The sequence below is a fragment of the Mycosarcoma maydis genome, chromosome 4 (assembly GCF_000328475.2).
Source record: "Mycosarcoma maydis chromosome 4, whole genome shotgun sequence".
Taxonomy (NCBI): domain Eukaryota; kingdom Fungi; phylum Basidiomycota; class Ustilaginomycetes; order Ustilaginales; genus Mycosarcoma; species Mycosarcoma maydis.
In genome coordinates, this window is record NC_026481.1 from 730,330 (window position 1) to 747,902 (window position 17,573).

Consider the following 17,573-nt stretch of genomic DNA (forward strand, 5'->3'; position numbering starts at 1 on the left):
CGTTTCCGATGATCAGAAATGAGCATATTTATGTCTTTGTGAACTGCTCGTCCTGCGACTCGGGACATCTATCTCCACTTTCGCTCTCGTCTTCGCTCTGTGCGGGGCGTGGCCTGTGTGCGTTTCGATGGTAGACTCTTGCAGAGCAGGCGAGGGCTATCTCATCTCTGCCTTCGTTTGATCGTACAGAAACCACGGGTGATGGCACGTAATTGATTTTTGATCCCGACAAAACTCCGTGCGGTGGCACGTAGTTGATCTTTGATCCTGCTGAATTGATTTTTGATCCTGACGAAATTCCGCGTGATGGTACGTAGTTTTCTGTTGATCCTGCAGAGACCATTCCGAAAGGGTCTTGGTCGACCATTGTATCTTCAACTCTCCCCCTCGATGGTCGTACCAATCCTAGTCTGTTGACAGCCTTGCGGAGGCGTTTGGGTTGGAACGATTTGGTGAGAATATCGGCCGCGTAGTCTGCCGTCCCAATGTGCTTGATAGCAACGTCACCGTCTTGAACGGCGTTTCGAACAAACAAGTATCGGGTGTCGATGTGCTTGAGTTTCCAGTGCTTGGCGGGATGCTTGCTTACTTGACAGCAGCCCAGACTATCGGTGAGGAGGAGTGGTTTGACCTCACCACAACCCAAGTCTCGAAGTAGGTGAGCAAACAACATGTTTTCTCTTGCTGCTTCGGAGGCGGCTACTAGCTCGGCTTCGACTGCCGACAAGGCGACGCATATTTTGGACGTCCGATTTCCAGCTGACTGGGCATCCATAAATGAATGTCATTGAACCCGAAGTGCTTCGACGCTGAGTGTTCCGGTCGGATGCCCAGTTCGCATCAGTGTGCGTAACCACGCGTTGTTCCATGTTCCGATATGGTCCAAGGATGAGCCGATGGTCCGCAGTGAAGTTGATGTATCGAACTACTTGAAGTGCTGCGAGCCAGGCGGGTTCGATCGGGTCGGACATATACCTCGCCAGGGTTCCGACGGCCTTCTTCCAAGGGATACGAGCCGAGTTCCTGTTGCCAGTGCCCTGTCGCTGGCCGCCGAGTGCAACAAAGGATGCGCAGGCCGTCGTCCCGCTGTGGGTCGCTCAGAATCACGAATGCTGGATCAAAGGATGCGCAGGCGCTTGTGCGAGTCGTGAGTATGTCTTCTGGAGTGTGCTGCGGGTCAAAGGATGCTCTCAGCTTGCGCGGTACAGACAGTCTTGGATGCACATGGCCGAAGCGCTCGGGACGTGCAGAGATTGGTGTGGAATATGCGTGTGTTGCGAGTGTTGACGCTAAGCACGAGCCGTGCATGACGAATGCCAGTACGGCGTACATGCGAATGCGGACTAAGCACACTGTGGCGAGATTCAGTGGACGACTGGCCGACCATCGACGCGAATCGCGCTGACGACGCTCTCGGTGGGGTGGACATGGACGTGTAAGCGGGTTGCGAGCGTGTGGCTGTCACGCTCCGGCGAAAGCTCAAACTGAAACTCTTGCGGAGCCGCATCGGCAATACGCCTACGGAAGACATGTGCAAAGTGCGTCTTATACGAGCTTGCTATACTCTGCACATTCTCGTCAACATGCACGTGTCCACGAGTGCGTGGTGGATTGTACCTGGCAAATGGTCCGGAGGGATCAAGCCGCTCGTGCAAACACGTCATGTTCCTACCGACGATTCCACACGCAACAATGTGTTTGAACCCCTGTATAGCTCGGTTCTCGACATTGAGCGCAAAACCATGACTAGAAATCCGGTGTCGAACCTGGATCCCAATACTGGCGATCTTATGGTACTCGTCCGCCCACACTCCCGTATGCTCATCCGGCGGAGCCACAGTCGGTACTCCGCGCGAACCCAGCAGCGATATAAGCGAATCCTGGATCCGATCAACGTAACATCGACTGGCCAACCCCATTGAGGCGAGATTCAGAATCGGATACCCGACCAACTGTCCCGGACCATGATACGTGATCTGTCCACCGCGTTTAGTCAGGTAGTAGTCAGCACCGAGCCAACGCAGATGATTCGCGACCATCGAGTCTTCCTGCTCATGCCGTCGCCCTTCTGTATACACCGGTCGATGCTGCAGCAACAGCAGCGTGTCTTGACTCGCTTGTCGCTCCAGCGCGCTTTGCGAGCCAGATGCTGAAATGCTCGAGTGTCCAGACAGCGTTGAAGCTGAGCGAGACGTGGTCTCGTGCAGCGCACGCAACGCTGCACGTGCATCAGAGCGTTGTTTCACCAGGTGTTCCTGCAATGCCAGACCCAGCTTGTACGGTACAAACCCGGGGATATAGACAGCACGTACAGGCTCGAGATGTGTAAAATCCTTGTCTTTGTTGGATGCCGATGCCAAGTCACAGCTCGCTCCGCTCGAGTCGGCATCACGACGCACCGCCGATGTCGAGAACGGTCGTGCGCGACAAGGTGCAGGCTGAGTGGATGTGAGTTTCGTGGATTGCTCTTGTCGCGCGTGGTCCAAGCCATCGTTTTTGTTCCAGCGCCAACCAAATCTGCCGATCGACGATGTAGACGTGCAAGCTGTCGACGCTGGCTTGAAACCGCGTCGATGGGGAGAGAGAGTGGGCGCCTTGGATAGAAGAAGCGATTTCGATGAGCTCGAAAGTTCATCCTTCCTTTCTTCCAGTGTACCGAGAAGCTCATCCTGTGCGGCCTGAATCGCACTCTTGACGCGTTTCCAAAGTGAGCCCTCATCTTGCTCGCCTTTGATGCCCTCGAGCTGCAGATCCTGCATTTCGGCAGCGCACGCCTTGTTGAGGATCCTGACAAGGTACTGCGTCTGACGTAGCGTCGATGACGGCCGAGCACTAACATGTACTGTATCGCTATCGTTTGCCTGATCACCCAGCGTTCTGCGCATTAACGCGGCTGGTACGTCGCCTCGCCGAGCGATGCTCTGCAACGTCGTGTGGAAGTTGAGCTTGCTCGCCGAGAGTTTGGTTTCTCCTGGCTCGGGCAACAGAGCCTGGTAATGACCCTGAGAGGCAAGTGGGTTGATGACGTAGGTGTACGTGCTTTGAGAAGGTGTGATTCTCCATCGTTCAAAAAGGTTGAGGACAACGACGGCGGCAGGATAGTCGCGTTCCGACATTGCTGTCATGAGTGCTGCGTTGAGCATACGCCGACTTCGGCAGGACGCAATATTTTCGGTAGAACTCACCACATTGCCTTCGCCAACCTGGACCAGAGATCGAATGAGCGTTCGGGACGATGGCAGTCCTTTCCACTTGCCTGTCTTCTGAAGGTCAACAGTGGTTGACTCGAGAGCCAAAGTCGAGGCTTTTTTCGCGGCCGAATTGTGAATCCGGAAAAGGGCGCGGAGAAGCTCAGCGTCGTACACCTGATTGGCTTCGATGATGCCGCTAAGCTCGTTCCGAATCAGCGTGGCGCTGCCGTCCACGTTGCCAACCCTTGCCTCCAAGTCGAGCACAAATGCAATGATAGAGCTGTCGACGGGAACGTGATCGGCAATCATGAGACGTACGACCTGACAAACTTCTTCGGATACTCTTTGAACCCTTGAAGTTGAGAGCTTTCGGAGCTCAACTTTACTGCGGATGCCGGCCATGTAAGCGAGGTAAGGCTCGGATTGAGTGGACGGATAATGCTTCCCGACGTGTTGACTTGCTAGCCTATACCGATGCAGCCAGTTTCGAGCGCCATCCATGTCATCTGCATCCACGCGAGACTTGATCAAGGACTGCCAAACGACGACATTGCCACCCCAACCAGTGACATCAACCGGTTCATCCGCATGTACGATCGTGAAGCCGTCAGCTCTCTGCGCCTTGGCCCACCGGCTTAGCAATGCTTCACCCTCTTCAGGTTTCCGGCTGCGGCCAAAAGCATGAATAAAGCTTGAAAGTGCATGGTGGTTGATGCGCCTAAGATGAACATCCTGATCTGCTGCAGATGCGGTGGATGGGACAAGATGTTGGAGTGCAGTTTGAGCCGCCTGGTACATTTGATCGGGGCTGAGCAGACCCAGAAAAGACGACAGCATGGCCGAGATCATCTTTGCGGTGGGCTGCATCTGTCGCTCGAGGCAAACGTCGTAGATGGCAGCGATGGCATAAGCGCATTGAATTGGGATTTCGAGCGATTTGGCTGAGATGGAAGGATCCAGGCGAGAGGGTCTCCAGAGCTCCCCCGTAGTAGAGCTGGTACGTTTCGGTGCAGGTCGTGTTGTTGCATGCTTGGCGCTCTGAATACGCATGCCGACAACAAATTGTTGCATCTCGTCCAGGGAGAAGGGAGTGCGGTTTGGATTGGCGACATCATCGACAAACGCAGCCATAGCGGAGAGAATTCGATTGTCACGGATCATGCGATTGATAAGATGCGCCCTGTTGCTGTATACCTTGCTTCCGGACGCTTGAGTAAGTCTTTGGCTGCGTTTGGCGAGCGTGCGGCCCGACGTCTCTGAGCATTCGAAGGTTGGACGAGGTGTGATTGTCGTCTTGACATCATCGTGCTTCCTCGCAGCAGGCGAAAGGAACTTTGAAGCGGGGAGCATGGGTACCAACGCTGTGTGTACAAGATTTTGCAAGGGAGCGGCGCGAGCAGATCTGGTAGCTTTTGCTCCTGAAGAGAGATGACAAATCGATGAGGAAGCGCTACTGACTGGTGTTGGTCTTGTCGCAAGACCAACCTTGCTGAGGGCAGAGTAGCTTGTCCTCATCATGAGCCTTCTACCCCGCACTTCGTCGAGCAGGGCGGACGGAAGAGCAACTCGCCAAAGGAGGGATGGTGGATGAAGGTCGTGAGATGACGACCAACTTGATCTTGAATCTGACATTCTTGTGCCATGATTCATGATTCACGATTCACGATTCACGTTTTGTGATATTTGTGATTTCGCCGTCCAAAAAGCCGTAGCAGAACTTGTCTAAACAACCCGGCCGGTAAGAAGGAATCACGAATCACGAATCTTTTCGCATTTTTCACGTTTGGCAGATTCATGATAAAAAACACGAATATTCGTGATTATTTTCACCGCACCCACGAATCACGGAATCGTGACTGGGTTTGTGTGGCACTCAGTCGTGAGTGGCTGCGCCCAAATCTATCTGATCACCCCTAACGAAGTCACGAGTGTGCACAGCGAGCAATCACGAACTAATGTTAAAATCACGAATAAGTTAAAGCAACCGGTGCGGATTCACAATCGCTGTCTTTGCATTTGTGATTCTCAGTCTGCCTCGTGTTCATACCACCACCATACAAGCTAAGCTCGATCGTAGAAATGGATTCAAACAGCCTAGCCAACAGGCTCGGCCCACAGGGAAACACGGGAAACACAGGCAGTGGACGCGGAGGAGGAGGCGGTGGTCGTGGTCGCAGTGGTCGAGGTGGTGGTCGCGGTAGAGGGCGAGGAGGTGCTGGTGCTGGACGAGGTCGCGGCAGGGGTCCTCGTGTTGGCCTAGCGGGAGCCTCGGAACAACAGTCGCCACTGACTGCAACCGCCAGCAGCAGTGTTGTCGCCACTCCCGATGAGACACCTGCTGCCTCTGGCACTAACACACCCACATGGACACCCAAGCCTATCGCTCCCGGCACCGATGCTGCTGTCTATCTCACGGAAAACAAGTTTGCGGATCTCAAGGGCTCCGTTGACGATCGACTTCTCTCGGCCATTCCCTTCCCTACCATGTCCGCTGTTCAAGCTGCCACTCTTTCGACTGCTCTGTCGGGCAAGGACGTGCTGGCACAGGCTAAGACCGGTACGGGCAAGACGCTCGCCTTCCTCATTCCTTCCATCCACAAGCTTTGTGCTCTGCCCAAGCCACCACCGCAAACATCGATCTCGGTGCTTGTCCTCTCGCCTACTCGCGAGCTGGCGCTACAAATCGAAAAGGAGGCCCACATGTTGCTCGCCAATCTCCAAGGCACTTTCGGTGTCCAGCACGTTGTCGGAGGAACCAACATTGGCGCTGAGCGAAAGCGTCTCCAGAAGGATCGCAAAGATATTCTGATCGCTACTCCTGGTCGCTTGCTTGACCACCTCTCAAGCAACAATTCGGGTCTCGATCTGCGCCGAGCATGTCAGAACCTCAGAGTGCTCGTTCTTGACGAAGCCGATCGCATGCTCGACATGGGTTTCCGCAACGAGCTCGAAAAGATTCTCAAGATGCTTCCCGATCCGGTTGCTAGCGAACGACAGTCGCTCTTCTTCTCGGCCACCATCCCGTCGTTTGTTCACGAGGTGGCCAAACTTCGCCCTGACCACGCCTTCATCTCGACGCTTACCGAACAAGACACCAACACGCACGAGCATGTTCCGCAAGAATCGCTCATTTGCTCTCTCCGCGATTGCCTGCCGCGTGCGCTCCAAGTGGTGCTTTCGGAAGCGGTTGGCTACCCAACCAACCACAAGATCCTCGTATTTTTGCCTACGGCAAGATCGACTTCGTTGGCAGCCGCCGTATTTACACAGCTGCGCAACCAGAAGAACTCGGCATATGCAAAGTTGGGACCTATCTTTGAGATTCATTCGCGAAAGTCGCAGGCGGTGAGGACAAAGACCATGGAGACGTTCCAGACGAGGGCATCGGGTATCCTCTTCTCTTCAGATGTCACGGCGCGCGGTATCGATATTCCAGGTATCTCGCTCGTGCTCCAACTCGGACTACCCAGCAGTCTAGAGCAGTACATTCATCGTCTTGGACGAACTGCTCGAGCGGGCAAACAGGGTCGCGGCGTTTTGATCCTTGCCGATTTCGAAGCGTTCTTCCTGAACCAACAAGATGTCAAGAAGTTGCCTATCACTAAACTAGACGTAGCAGCCGTGGAGACCGAGAGTCGAGTCACACTGCCACAGGTAGCGACGGACGTAGATGGCGCGATGCAAACCATCGATTCCACCACAAGAAGCCAGGCGTACCAGGCTCATCTAGGCTTTTACAAGGCATACTTGAAACAGCTCAAGTGGACATCGGAACAGCTCATCGCTTCAACGAATGACTATGCCAGGCACATTTTGCAGTGGCCGGCGGATCCTTCTGGAACGTGGGTGGGTCCTCCTTTGTTGCAAAAGACGGTTTCCATGATGGGCTTGAAAGGTAAGCCCGGCTTGAACATTGTCAAGGAATTGCCGGCCAAGACCAACGCTGGAGGAAGAGGCAGTGCCGGTAATGAGCTCAAGAGACATGGTCAGACTCAAGGAGGGCGCCAAGCTAACAAACGTTAAGATGTCATGTGTGAAATCTTGATCTTGCTGTTGCTACGTTTGCTTATGATCTTTTCACACCTGTGTCCGCCTGTCTGTGTCCAAGGACAAGGAAATGCTCGACCTCGTTTGCACCCGGATGACGAGCCGGATTCATTTCACTAGTGGCTGAGAACAAAAAAGTGTTTCATCATGTCGCGTGTTATCAATTCGCCCACGCAGTCAAGAAGCAAGAATGGCACAATGATCGAGAAGGAGCGCGGTCCGCAGGCGATATCGTGAGAGCGTCTCATCTCAAAGCTCGGCGTGGCGTTCAACTGGAACGACAGCTCAATGGCTTCATACAAGTTGGCTTTGATTCATTTCGCAATTACAGTGCGTTACGTGAAATGAGAGGTTGCACTCCTTACGATCTTTGGTCCGACAACGCCGAGTGGAGCGCCCAAATGGAGGCACGGGTACGTGACTCGCAAGAACGGCACGTCTGTGCGAATCGACAAAGAGGTCTGCCTGTTCGGGCTCAGTTGCTCCTGTGGGGGTTCTCCCACTTGCTTAGCAACGCAGCTGTGGACTAGAGGCTGGACGTGCTCATAGTATAAAAGCCACCCTCGGCTCGATGATCCTCCCACCCGCTTTGGCTCACCTCTCTCTGCTCCATTCTTTGTCCATACACTCTTTTCTCTGGTAAGGGCTGTCCTCTTCTGCTGTTTGCTTTGCTTGAATCCGCTTGTCGGTACGTATCAGCTGACGTCTATTCCTCTCTTCCGCCTCTTTTTGGAATCATAGAACACGATGCAGCTGCATAACCTGCTCAGCGTCCTTCTCCTCTCTCTCGCTCTCGGTCACGCTGTCACGGCCGCCATTCCTGCCGCTGCTCCCCCGCGTGGTGAAGACGCCCACAAGTTTGTCAAGCGTGGGCACCATGTTCACTATCACACCCATAACGCTCCGGCTCCTCCTTCTTCTGGAGGAATGTTTGGCAACAGTGGAAGCTCGATGGCCAAGACGATTGTGGGAGGTACTGCTTTAGCTGGAGGGGCGGCATTTGCTGCTACTGCGGGCTCGATTGGTGCTCATCGCTTGTTCGATAAGGATCACGAGGACGATGATGGTGAGAAGCAGGAAAAAGGTAGTGGTGGCGGTAGGGGTGCGGATCAGGTTCAAGGTAGTGGTGAAAAGGCGCAGCCCATGTCGATGCAACCGCAAGGACAGCAGATGATAGGAACCACGTATCCTGTCTACCATCAGCATCCCATAGCGAGCGAGAAAGATGCTGTGCCAGTGGCGATCTTGATGTCCGATGGAAGCTACCGCTCTGTCCCCGAAGGTGCTAGTCTCAGTATCGACGACCGACGTCAACAGCAGCAGCAGCCTACAGACTCTATCCAAGCTGGTCCGGGTCAGACTCAGCCCAACTTCGCTACTGGCCGAGGCGGATTTGTCTTTCCTAGCTCCAATGAAAACTAATCGCTAATCGCTTGCGAATCGCAGAACTCCTGCTACACGCTACGAGCCGTGAATGTCTTGTTGCATCGAGCGAAATTCATTCTTTACATCACCGTTTCCGCTAGATTTTTCATGTTCCTACGTGTATCGGGTTTCAGTATTCGATTGTGCCACCATTTGATGCTTAGGACAGAGTGTGTCTACAACTTGAGTCTGATGTTTCGTCTCGTCAACCACCTTGCCAGTCCACAGCATATGCCCGTATATGCCAACAATATGACGACTGCGACAGCATCTCTGATATACATTGTCTTGAGCGTCAAATTCACCAATCCAGTCAACAGATTGGCCGCGAGAAACACCGTCAAGGAATGCCTATTGAGGTCTTGCAGAATGAGTGCTGTGACCGAGTCGCGCTGTTGCGTCGGCGTCGACTGTCGCTGTTCCTGCTGTTCCTGCTGTTCCTGCTGCTCCTGCTGTTCCTGCTGTTCCTGCTGTTCTACTGGTTGCAGTATGAGCATATACACCATCACGTAACATAGCAAGAACGAAGTGTTGAAAGCGGCCACCCAGAAGACATAAGGAAGATTAGCAAGTCTTCTGCTCGTTCTTAGACCCACTATACTTGAAACGCCGTAGCCCATCCACCAGAGGATGGCTAAGCTCGCCAATATCATGGCTAGTTTGTGGGTGCGTGGCTTGGATCGACGACGACTGAATTTTCGATACGCAAAGTACGGATCTAGCGGCAAGACGTAATGGCCCAGATCCAGACCGATGTAGAAAATGGCCAGGTAGCCGACCATGCTCGTCAGGCCCTCTTTGTTCTGAGCGAGAAGCGTGGTGCGTTGAACTGTATCGGAAATTGCCCATGTTTGCCACGAAGTACAGTTGAGCAAGACCTGATGTAAGACCGAGAGCAAAATGCCTAGAACGCTGTACCGAATCCACCGTGAAAAGGGTCTGGAAAGCGTCGCTGCAAACGGCAGCATTGAGAGCGTGATGAAAAAGTTCCAGTGTACACCGTACTCGCTCACATGCTCCGGATACTCTACTCCCTTGACCATGATGATCCGGATCGAACCCAGCGCGACCAATGGCAGAGCTTTGCGAAAATCGGAGACGAGTTGCTGTCGAAGCGGTCGGAATCGATTGCGCGGATTCTTGAGGAATGGTAATGCAGAGATGATGCCGAGAGAGAAGACGAAGGATCCAACACCCATGTCCATCCAACTTGTGCCCCAAGATTCGCACTTGGACAGGAAGCGCGGGAAGACGGAGAAGTCGACAGCCAGAATCGAGATAATGGTTACGAGCATCATGTGTGCTCGGTAGACGGTCAGGAAGGGCTGCGGTCTGACAAAAAGATTGCTGCTGTCTAATGATCGATGGTGCTGCAAAACCGGTGATCCGCCAATTGAGTTTGAGTTTGTTGGAGACGTGGTATACGAGGGACTGTCTTCGGTGTGAGAGGTCCAAGTCGAATGATCGATCGAAGGGGGCTGCTTGCCTTTTCCCCATGGATCCACTACGCTTCTTGCGAGTGGTGACATCGCAGAGGACGCAGAAACGACTGATTGTGCATCGGATCCATCTCGCGAATGAAGCAACTGCATCGGTGCTGTTTTCAATGCCGTGAGCTCGGCTGAACGTCGTGAGGGGGACGAAGATGCAAACGTTGACGTCGACGCCAAATCCGGGGACAAAAACGAAGCCTCAAAACCACGGAAACTCGAACTCGATGCTGCTGATGCCACAACAGGACTCTGGGGCGCCGTTATCATGGACGTATCTATTGAGAGATCGAGATCCGAACGAAACGCTGAACCTGGTCCGTCGTAGAAGTTGGGTGGTGCAGCTGCTGCATGAGCAGCATCGGCGGCCGAGTCAATCGAGACACGGAATGGCGGCTCAACTTCTATGGTCGCTGAGCTTGTCACGAATGAAGATGCTTTTGCGATTTTGTGTCTACTGTCGTCGTCATCTTGATCCTCGTCGTCGGAGAACTTTTTCGACCAATGGCGCTTCTGCTTCTGCTCCCGTATCGAGCTCCGTTTTGGCGACAAGGACGGTTCACTACGTATCAGAAGCACGAGTAGCACGAGCAACGCACAGTTTGTTGCTACAAGATGCGTAGCTAGGATGGTATGTGCGCACACCGCTGGTGCGACGAGGATGAGAAATTCGAGCTGCCAATCACCCAGCCCAGCCAACGCAGCCACCAAATAAGACAGCGCTGAGTAGCCCAGCTCGCTTGGCCGAAGCTGTCGCGTTTCACGAACAAAGCGGAGTCGCTTCGCTCTGAGGACGGACCATATCGCATAGGTCAGGAGCATGACGAGACCGAGAAGATTGATAACGTGGATCGAGCTTCCAGTCTGATGAGCGATCCAGGCTTCCTTGAGCTGCTTGTACGAGCTATCATCGCTGACGGGAGCAGGGAGAGGGGTGCTGGAATGGTGGATGGTTGACAGTTGTGGTTCATGCTTTCCGTATCGATCAAGATGGTGTTGGATATTGTGATGGCGATGGACAGCATCGGCGGCTGCTAGAGGCGGTTTGATGCCTCTAGCGCCGAGTTCCCGATCCATGTTTGAGTATGAATCGATGCCGAGCCAGAGTTGAAGGGGATCCGTTGTCAGATCATGACTGAGAATAATAGAACGTGAGTGGTGTCAGGAAGGTCCCGATTGCGAAGTGGATGCCGAGAAGAAAGGACGAGACGAAGAATCATTCGGGGTGCGTGCGGCTTTCAAGCTTCCAAGCGCCGCGGCTGATCGTAAATCGTGAATCACGAATCGTGAATGTTTGGGCGGTTTTGGACAGGCTTGAAATGGTGCAAATTCGTGATCCTCTGAGCACGGCCTCCACATGACAAGCACAAACCACGAACGTGGAACGTGAAAGTGGGTGCAGCTCTGTTCGACCCCCTTTTCCTCTTAGCCTCCATCATCTTGGCCAGCATGTCTGCTACGCCAGAACCCTACCTGTTGGCCTCAACTTTGCTCACTCCGGAAGAACTTCCCAAACTAGTCTTGGTCACCTACGACCCCGCTTCTGCCAAGAACGACCATGTCGCGAGTGGAAGCACCCCACCCGTCCACACACAGCGCATATTTGCCATCATATCCAATGTCTCTTTTGGAGTAGAGCAATCGTGCGTTCTCGTCATCAAGCCACGCAGAAAGGATCCCAACACAGCAGCCTTACTCTGCGTCATTCCCATCCTACCCGAACTCAAAATCGACATCGAGCCTCAACAGGGATGGACGGCATCTGCTGTAACGCCGCACAATCACCGCCTGGCAGCTACCTCGTTGGGATTGTCGAGCTTGCCACAAAAGCTTCCAACGATCCATACACTGCTCGAAAGCGTGGTTCCGGACCTACTCGATAGCAAGTCGGCTGGAAGCTCGAATGCGGCGCTCAAGCTGACACTCTCTTACGGCCAGCAGGCTGCATCGGGAGTAACGAGCGATGTACGTGGCTTGAAAGACTTTTTGAGTGTGCTCAAGGATCTGCTGAACGTGGCGCAGGAGAATGCGTTCTCGACCGACACGACGCATCAGTGGATGAAGGCGTATACCGACGATCTATCGTATGACACTCTGCAACAAAGTGGTGCGCCTCGTCTCGAAACTCCGGTGTTTTCACGTTTCTCGCACAGCGCTTTCCTTCCGAGCAATACTCACGCCGTGGGCGAGATGCTGCGACCCGCCTCGCCCACATCCTCGGACATGCGCATCTCGGTTGGAACCTTCAACGTCAACGGCCATCTTCCTCCAGACGACATACCCACCATCGTTGGTCTCAAGAAGTGGATGCGAGCAGAACAAGACCCGGAGCTCATCGTATTAGGTTTCCAAGAAGTCGACACCTCGTCCGGCGCCTATCTCTACCGCTCTCCTGCGCGCGAAGATGCTTGGATACGAGCTGTGACGCGAGCTCTGGGACGGCGGGCGGACAAATACCGCAAGATCGCGTCGAAACAACTGGTAGGACTATTAATTCTCGTGTTTGCAGCAAATGCCCTCGAGGTCGATGAAGTGGCCACGGCGAGTGTTGGGATTGGATTGGGTGGATTTGTGGCGAACAAGGGAGCAGTGGCAGTGAGGATGAAAGTAGGAGAAAGGACCGTGTGCTTTGTCAACTCGCACCTGTCGGCATTCGATGGGTTGCAAGCGATGGAGAGGAGGTGTTGGGATTGGAGCGAGATATATAAACGTTTGAGGTTCAGATTGGAAGCAGGCAAGGTGGAAGATTTCTGGGAGACGCCCAGCACAGCGGCCACGGATAGCGTCGATGCTAACGACAAGTTGCATGACGAGAACCAGATCAAGACCGCGCAGGATGCTAACGATGAGACGGCAGTTCAAGGTCGACTCGGACACGGCACATTGAAAGAGCAGATCACTGACGGAATTAGCAACGAGGTGCAGGCCGCTGTTGTCATGCCAACGACCAACCAACAGGCTCAGCCACCACCTGAAGAACTCACGGACCAAGTCACTGCAGCCACGCAACTCGATATTACTACCGACTTTCCCCCACCTGCGTCACCTGCGTCACCTCCCCTCGACCCCACCATCTCCTCGACCCCTCTTTTTGTTGAGCAATCAATCATGGATCACGACATAGTCTTCCACTTTGGCGATCTCAACTTTCGACTTGACCTTTCGCACTCGGAAGCGCACCGACTCATCCGTCAACGTCAACTCGACACGCTCTACCGCTATGATCAACTGGAATCGCTGCGAACATCCGGATCGCTGTTTGACGACTTTTTGGAAGGTAGGACCGAGGATTTTGCTCCGACGTACAAGTTTGATAAGGGTACGGATAGGTATGACACGAGCGAAAAACAGAGGGTTCCCGCTTGGACGGATCGGATACTGTGGTGTGTGACAAAGGAATGGGAAGATGGGGACGAGCAAGGAGTGTCGCTGACGGCCGAATGGTCAGGTGAGAAGGAGGAGAAGGCGAGGGAGAGGCAGAGGAGTCAGGGTGTGATGCTGCAGGCGTACGAGTCGGTGACTGATCTCAAGTTTAGCGATCATCGACCGGTGCGTGCGACGTTTATTGTTCGCATTCGTTGAACCACTCACGTAATACGCAGAAGTCATAGAAGCTGATCCATACCGTTGAAGTCTGACAACCCAAAACAAAAGCGCAGAGCGTATCGTGAACAAATGGCGTGGTGTGCACGAACATGGCACGGATACATGTTTGGCGCGCGCAAAGCTTCACCATCCCAGACTCCTTAAGACGCCCAACCAACCCCTGCCACCCCATTTGGCCCACTGTTTGCCGGAGTCGATCCGATTGCTCAAGGTAGCAAGGATACCGTGCTCTCTATCGCTGATAATTTTCCTGAGCACAGCCCTCGACTCTTGCCAGTGGTGTACGTGTGCTGAAGCGGCGTGCAGAGTAGCGGCGGTATACGCCAACGTCAGCCTTGCCCTGATGCTGTACCACTGTGGACCGTCCGGATCGATCCAGTGTGTTTTGTTTTGTGCTGCTGGATGCGTCAGAGTCATCGAGACCAAGTTGGAGCTTAGTTCGAGTAGTGGTAAAGCGTTTGGGAGCCGCAGATCAGATAAGCATGTTCCGAGTGGAACAAAGTGGAGTGGAGTTTGGGTGGCGGGAAACGTTGATAGAGATGTGATGGCTTGGATCAGGTGGTGTCGAACAGCCCAGGAGAGATAGAGACGCTGTTCGATGAGCAAAGTCACTTTCGAGAGCGAGTCTTGCAAGTGAGATTCTGACGGAGGTTGCGTGCTGATGGTTGGAGGAGGATGCGCAGGGAAATGGTGTCCATTTCTTATCAGGTGCAAAACACGTTCGTGCGTAAGCTCGTGGATGATAGATAGATCGCACACCCTGTTCCAAGCGATGAAAAGTTGACTGGAAAACAAACAGTCGGGACCGGGAAAGAGTGTTTGCAATGTTTGCAAGCGCTTGGCTGTTTCTGCAGCAGAGAGCGTCGAGTTGTACGATGCCAAGTACGCTTGCTTGCTAAATCCGTACTTGGGGATGTGCACAATCGAATCTAGAAGCACTTGCAAAGCGGCGTTGGGGCTTGTGTGCGATGTGCGTTGCGTCTTGTCATTGATGGTACTCTGATTGCTCCGCCATGTTCCAGTCGAACCTTCGTCGAGACTACGAGATGTGCTTACCAACCCTCTGCGTGATTGCGGAAATCTTCGAACACCGCCATTACTGACGTGATGTGCGAGTGTATTCGCTCCAGAAAGTGTCGGCTTACAGTTCGTAATGCATCGTGCTGACATTGCGATTCCTTGCCGACGTCGTTCAAGCTGATGGTCTTAGCGAAAGACAAACTACGACTTGTAGAGCTACATGGAATTCGTCTTACCTCTAACAAAATCGTGAATCCATCCCACCACGGAACACGGAACACGGAACACGGAACCCCTTGTCGCGTGTCGATTCATGGTTCTCCTCCACTTTCAACGTGCAACGCTGATTGCACAATCGTGAATCACGAATTACGAAAACGCACCCACCAACATGGACATGCTCTTGTCTCAACGTAATCCTCGACGTGCGCGCCAATGCTCAACACACACAGCACCAGCAGACTCGGCTTCACACGCAGACAAAATTCTCTTGTTAGAGCACCTTGATACCTGTTCCCACCAACGTCGAGCTAAACACCGTACAAAACGCTCTTGTAATCGCGCAAGATGACGCCCACGCTTTCTGGACCCGACAGCCCAACTTCGCTCGCAACAGCCGAGATGAATCGGGGCGGAGTCACATCGTACAGCAGGTTGATGACTGCCAAGTTAGGCGAAGCTTGCCATTCAGCTACATCGATGAGTGCTCCGCGGCGCTTGTTGTCTGCCTCGCTGCCGTCGTGGTCCGCATCCGTTGTGACATCGTAGGCCTGTTCCGATGAGGGAAGCAGCAGGTCTTGCGGATTTCCAGCTTCGTTTTGCACGAAAGAGTCGAGCTGCACACGTTCGGAGAATTTGTAGGTCTCGCAACACACGATGACGGGGATGCCCTTTTGTTTGGCCATCATAGCGCACGTGGCTGTGCCGGCGCGCGAGTAGAGCGCACCGTTGGCGAGCAAGGCGGATGTTCCCAAAAGCAAGATGTCGGCACGTGGCATGAGCGAGGAAAGACTTGAGATGAGGCCGTACGTGCATGGGATACCCGCGGCAAGAAGAACTGAGAGCAAGGCCTTTCCTTCGAGCAGAGGCCGCGTGTCGACAACGATCACTTGGAAGCGAACACCGCGTTGCCAGGCAGCGAGCAGCGTACCTTCGACCACGGAAGACCGCGCGAAAGTCATGACAACATCACCGTCCTTGATCTTGTTTCCCGCCTGGGTGCGGATGATCTTGGAAGCATAGACGATGCGATCACGTACAAAGTGGTCGATTCGCTCCAAGAGGTGTTCTTTGGCCTCATCTTCGGTGAGATCTGCACTGACGACCGAGATTTCGTATTTGAGGTAGCGAACAGCGACGCCTTGAGACGTGCCCATAGCGCGCGCATCGACGAGATGTCCGACTTGAGCCGAGACGGATTTAAGAAGGTCGCGATTAAGCATTTCGCCTCTGGGCGTGGTGTAGTCGCGGATGACGTCGGCCATCGCACGGAGTAATGCGATAGCACGCGCATCCGCCCCCATGAGCTTGTACTGGGCGAGCTGAGACGAGAGTCGTAAAATCGAAGGATGAATGTTGGAACGGAATGAGGCAGAGACTTGGGCTGCAATGTGTGCTTTGTGCGATTTGCCCGACGAGACGTTGCCAAAGAGTGCGACGCTGGGATGCTGAGGAATCAACTTGGCGGCGAGGTCGTTGTCGTGTCCGCCTCTTTTGGCGCCAGAGCTAGAGGCTAGAGCAGCCATAGAAGCAGCTGCTGCACCACTCGCTGAAGCACCTGAATTTCCTACTAGATTGCTGCCAACAGCACCAATTGCACCCGTTCCCAGCCTTGCATTGCCTCCTGAAGCATTTGCGGACGATGATCCAGGTCGTTTGCCATCGCGACTGTGCTGTTGACTGCGATCGGCTGCACCGCCTCGTTGAGCGGCGTTTACTGCCGATGGCGCTCTTTGAGGCTCTGAACCATCACTGGGCGCACGTTCGGCTACCTTGGCAGCTCTTCGCGCAGCCTTGAGTTCCTTGGCTGATTTTTTGTCCGTAGCGCCTTCCTTGGCGGGCTGTTTTGCTTGCTGCGATTTAGTCGACGCTGGATCCGCTATCGCTTTGCTTGGACCTGCAGCGGAGCTGGGCCTCGACGCTGATGTAGGATTTGCGTCCGACATGATGGCGAGTGATGATTTCTATGTTCTCGAGCGAAGGCAGCACGTCTTGGATGATGGAGCATGGCAAGAAGGCATAGCGAAAAGCACAAAAAAATACAATACAATACAGTACATGCATGCTGCTCTGCCTTGCTTTTCGTTTTCTCTATTGCTTTGACACTTTCGGACCCGCAATCGTGAATCACGAATCAAATCGTTAGCCACAAACCTGAATCACGAATCGGAGAAAAGGGCTTTGAATGTTACAGCGGTGCAAACTCCGTTTCATCGACAATTTTCGATGGCGTGTTTTGTGAATCACGAGTCTGTGAGTCGTGATTGTGTACAAAACCGTAAAGCGTAACTAACCCACACACGGCCACCACGACATGCACACGGATACTCGGCTGGGCGAAGCTTTGGGTTTGGCAAAGCGTGCAGTTGTCAGCTATGCGCCTCGGTTGGCAAGCTGCTAGTTTGAGAGCAACTAACGTTACTCAGTGTACGACGTGGGCAAATGTGCTGGTTGCCTGCTTTGGTGCATGACTGCGTCTCGGATCTGTACCAACACCTCGTGCGCGCGCTTCCTCAGCCACCGAAAGTATAAAGTGGTTTTAGGTCGAGCTTGCTTGGCGTGGGAGGTGACGGTG

At 53.7% G+C, this 17,573-nt stretch overlaps 8 protein-coding genes across 8 annotated transcripts; 3 read left to right on the forward strand and 5 right to left on the reverse strand.

Annotated features, from left to right (window-relative positions):
• Positions 1-28: 28 nt before the first annotated feature.
• On the reverse strand, positions 29-775 carry UMAG_10774 (uncharacterized protein; the record flags this gene model as incomplete). Its single annotated transcript, XM_011390074.1, has 1 exon — positions 29-775. The coding sequence occupies one exon, from the start codon at positions 773-775 to the stop codon at positions 29-31; it is 747 nt and encodes a 248-aa protein (XP_011388376.1).
• A 589-nt stretch (positions 776-1,364) lies between these two features.
• UMAG_10775 (uncharacterized protein) lies at positions 1,365-4,322 on the reverse strand (the record flags this gene model as incomplete). Its single annotated transcript, XM_011390075.1, has 1 exon — positions 1,365-4,322. One exon carries the CDS (start codon positions 4,320-4,322, stop codon positions 1,365-1,367), a length of 2,958 nt encoding a protein of 985 aa, XP_011388377.1.
• Positions 4,323-5,270: 948 nt separating this feature from the next.
• On the forward strand, positions 5,271-7,214 carry UMAG_06314 (uncharacterized protein; the record flags this gene model as incomplete). The annotated part of the gene is made up of 1 exon (XM_011390007.1): positions 5,271-7,214. The coding sequence occupies one exon, from the start codon at positions 5,271-5,273 to the stop codon at positions 7,212-7,214; it is 1,944 nt and encodes a 647-aa protein (XP_011388309.1).
• A 771-nt stretch (positions 7,215-7,985) lies between these two features.
• UMAG_06315 (uncharacterized protein) lies at positions 7,986-8,660 on the forward strand (the record flags this gene model as incomplete). The annotated part of the gene is made up of 1 exon (XM_011390008.1): positions 7,986-8,660. One exon carries the CDS (start codon positions 7,986-7,988, stop codon positions 8,658-8,660), a length of 675 nt encoding a protein of 224 aa, XP_011388310.1.
• Positions 8,661-8,839: 179 nt separating this feature from the next.
• On the reverse strand, positions 8,840-11,230 carry UMAG_06316 (glucosaminyl-phosphotidylinositol O-acyltransferase; the record flags this gene model as incomplete). The annotated part of the gene is made up of 1 exon (XM_011390009.1): positions 8,840-11,230. One exon carries the CDS (start codon positions 11,228-11,230, stop codon positions 8,840-8,842), a length of 2,391 nt encoding a protein of 796 aa, XP_011388311.1.
• A 372-nt stretch (positions 11,231-11,602) lies between these two features.
• UMAG_06317 (uncharacterized protein) lies at positions 11,603-13,735 on the forward strand (the record flags this gene model as incomplete). The annotated part of the gene is made up of 1 exon (XM_011390010.1): positions 11,603-13,735. One exon carries the CDS (start codon positions 11,603-11,605, stop codon positions 13,733-13,735), a length of 2,133 nt encoding a protein of 710 aa, XP_011388312.1.
• Positions 13,736-13,882: 147 nt separating this feature from the next.
• On the reverse strand, positions 13,883-14,929 carry UMAG_12334 (uncharacterized protein; the record flags this gene model as incomplete). The annotated part of the gene is made up of 1 exon (XM_011390114.1): positions 13,883-14,929. The coding sequence occupies one exon, from the start codon at positions 14,927-14,929 to the stop codon at positions 13,883-13,885; it is 1,047 nt and encodes a 348-aa protein (XP_011388416.1).
• Positions 14,930-15,309: 380 nt separating this feature from the next.
• On the reverse strand, positions 15,310-16,944 carry UMAG_10776 (translation initiation factor eIF2B subunit delta; the record flags this gene model as incomplete). Its single annotated transcript, XM_011390076.1, has 1 exon — positions 15,310-16,944. The coding sequence occupies one exon, from the start codon at positions 16,942-16,944 to the stop codon at positions 15,310-15,312; it is 1,635 nt and encodes a 544-aa protein (XP_011388378.1).
• Positions 16,945-17,573: the final 629 nt, after the last annotated feature.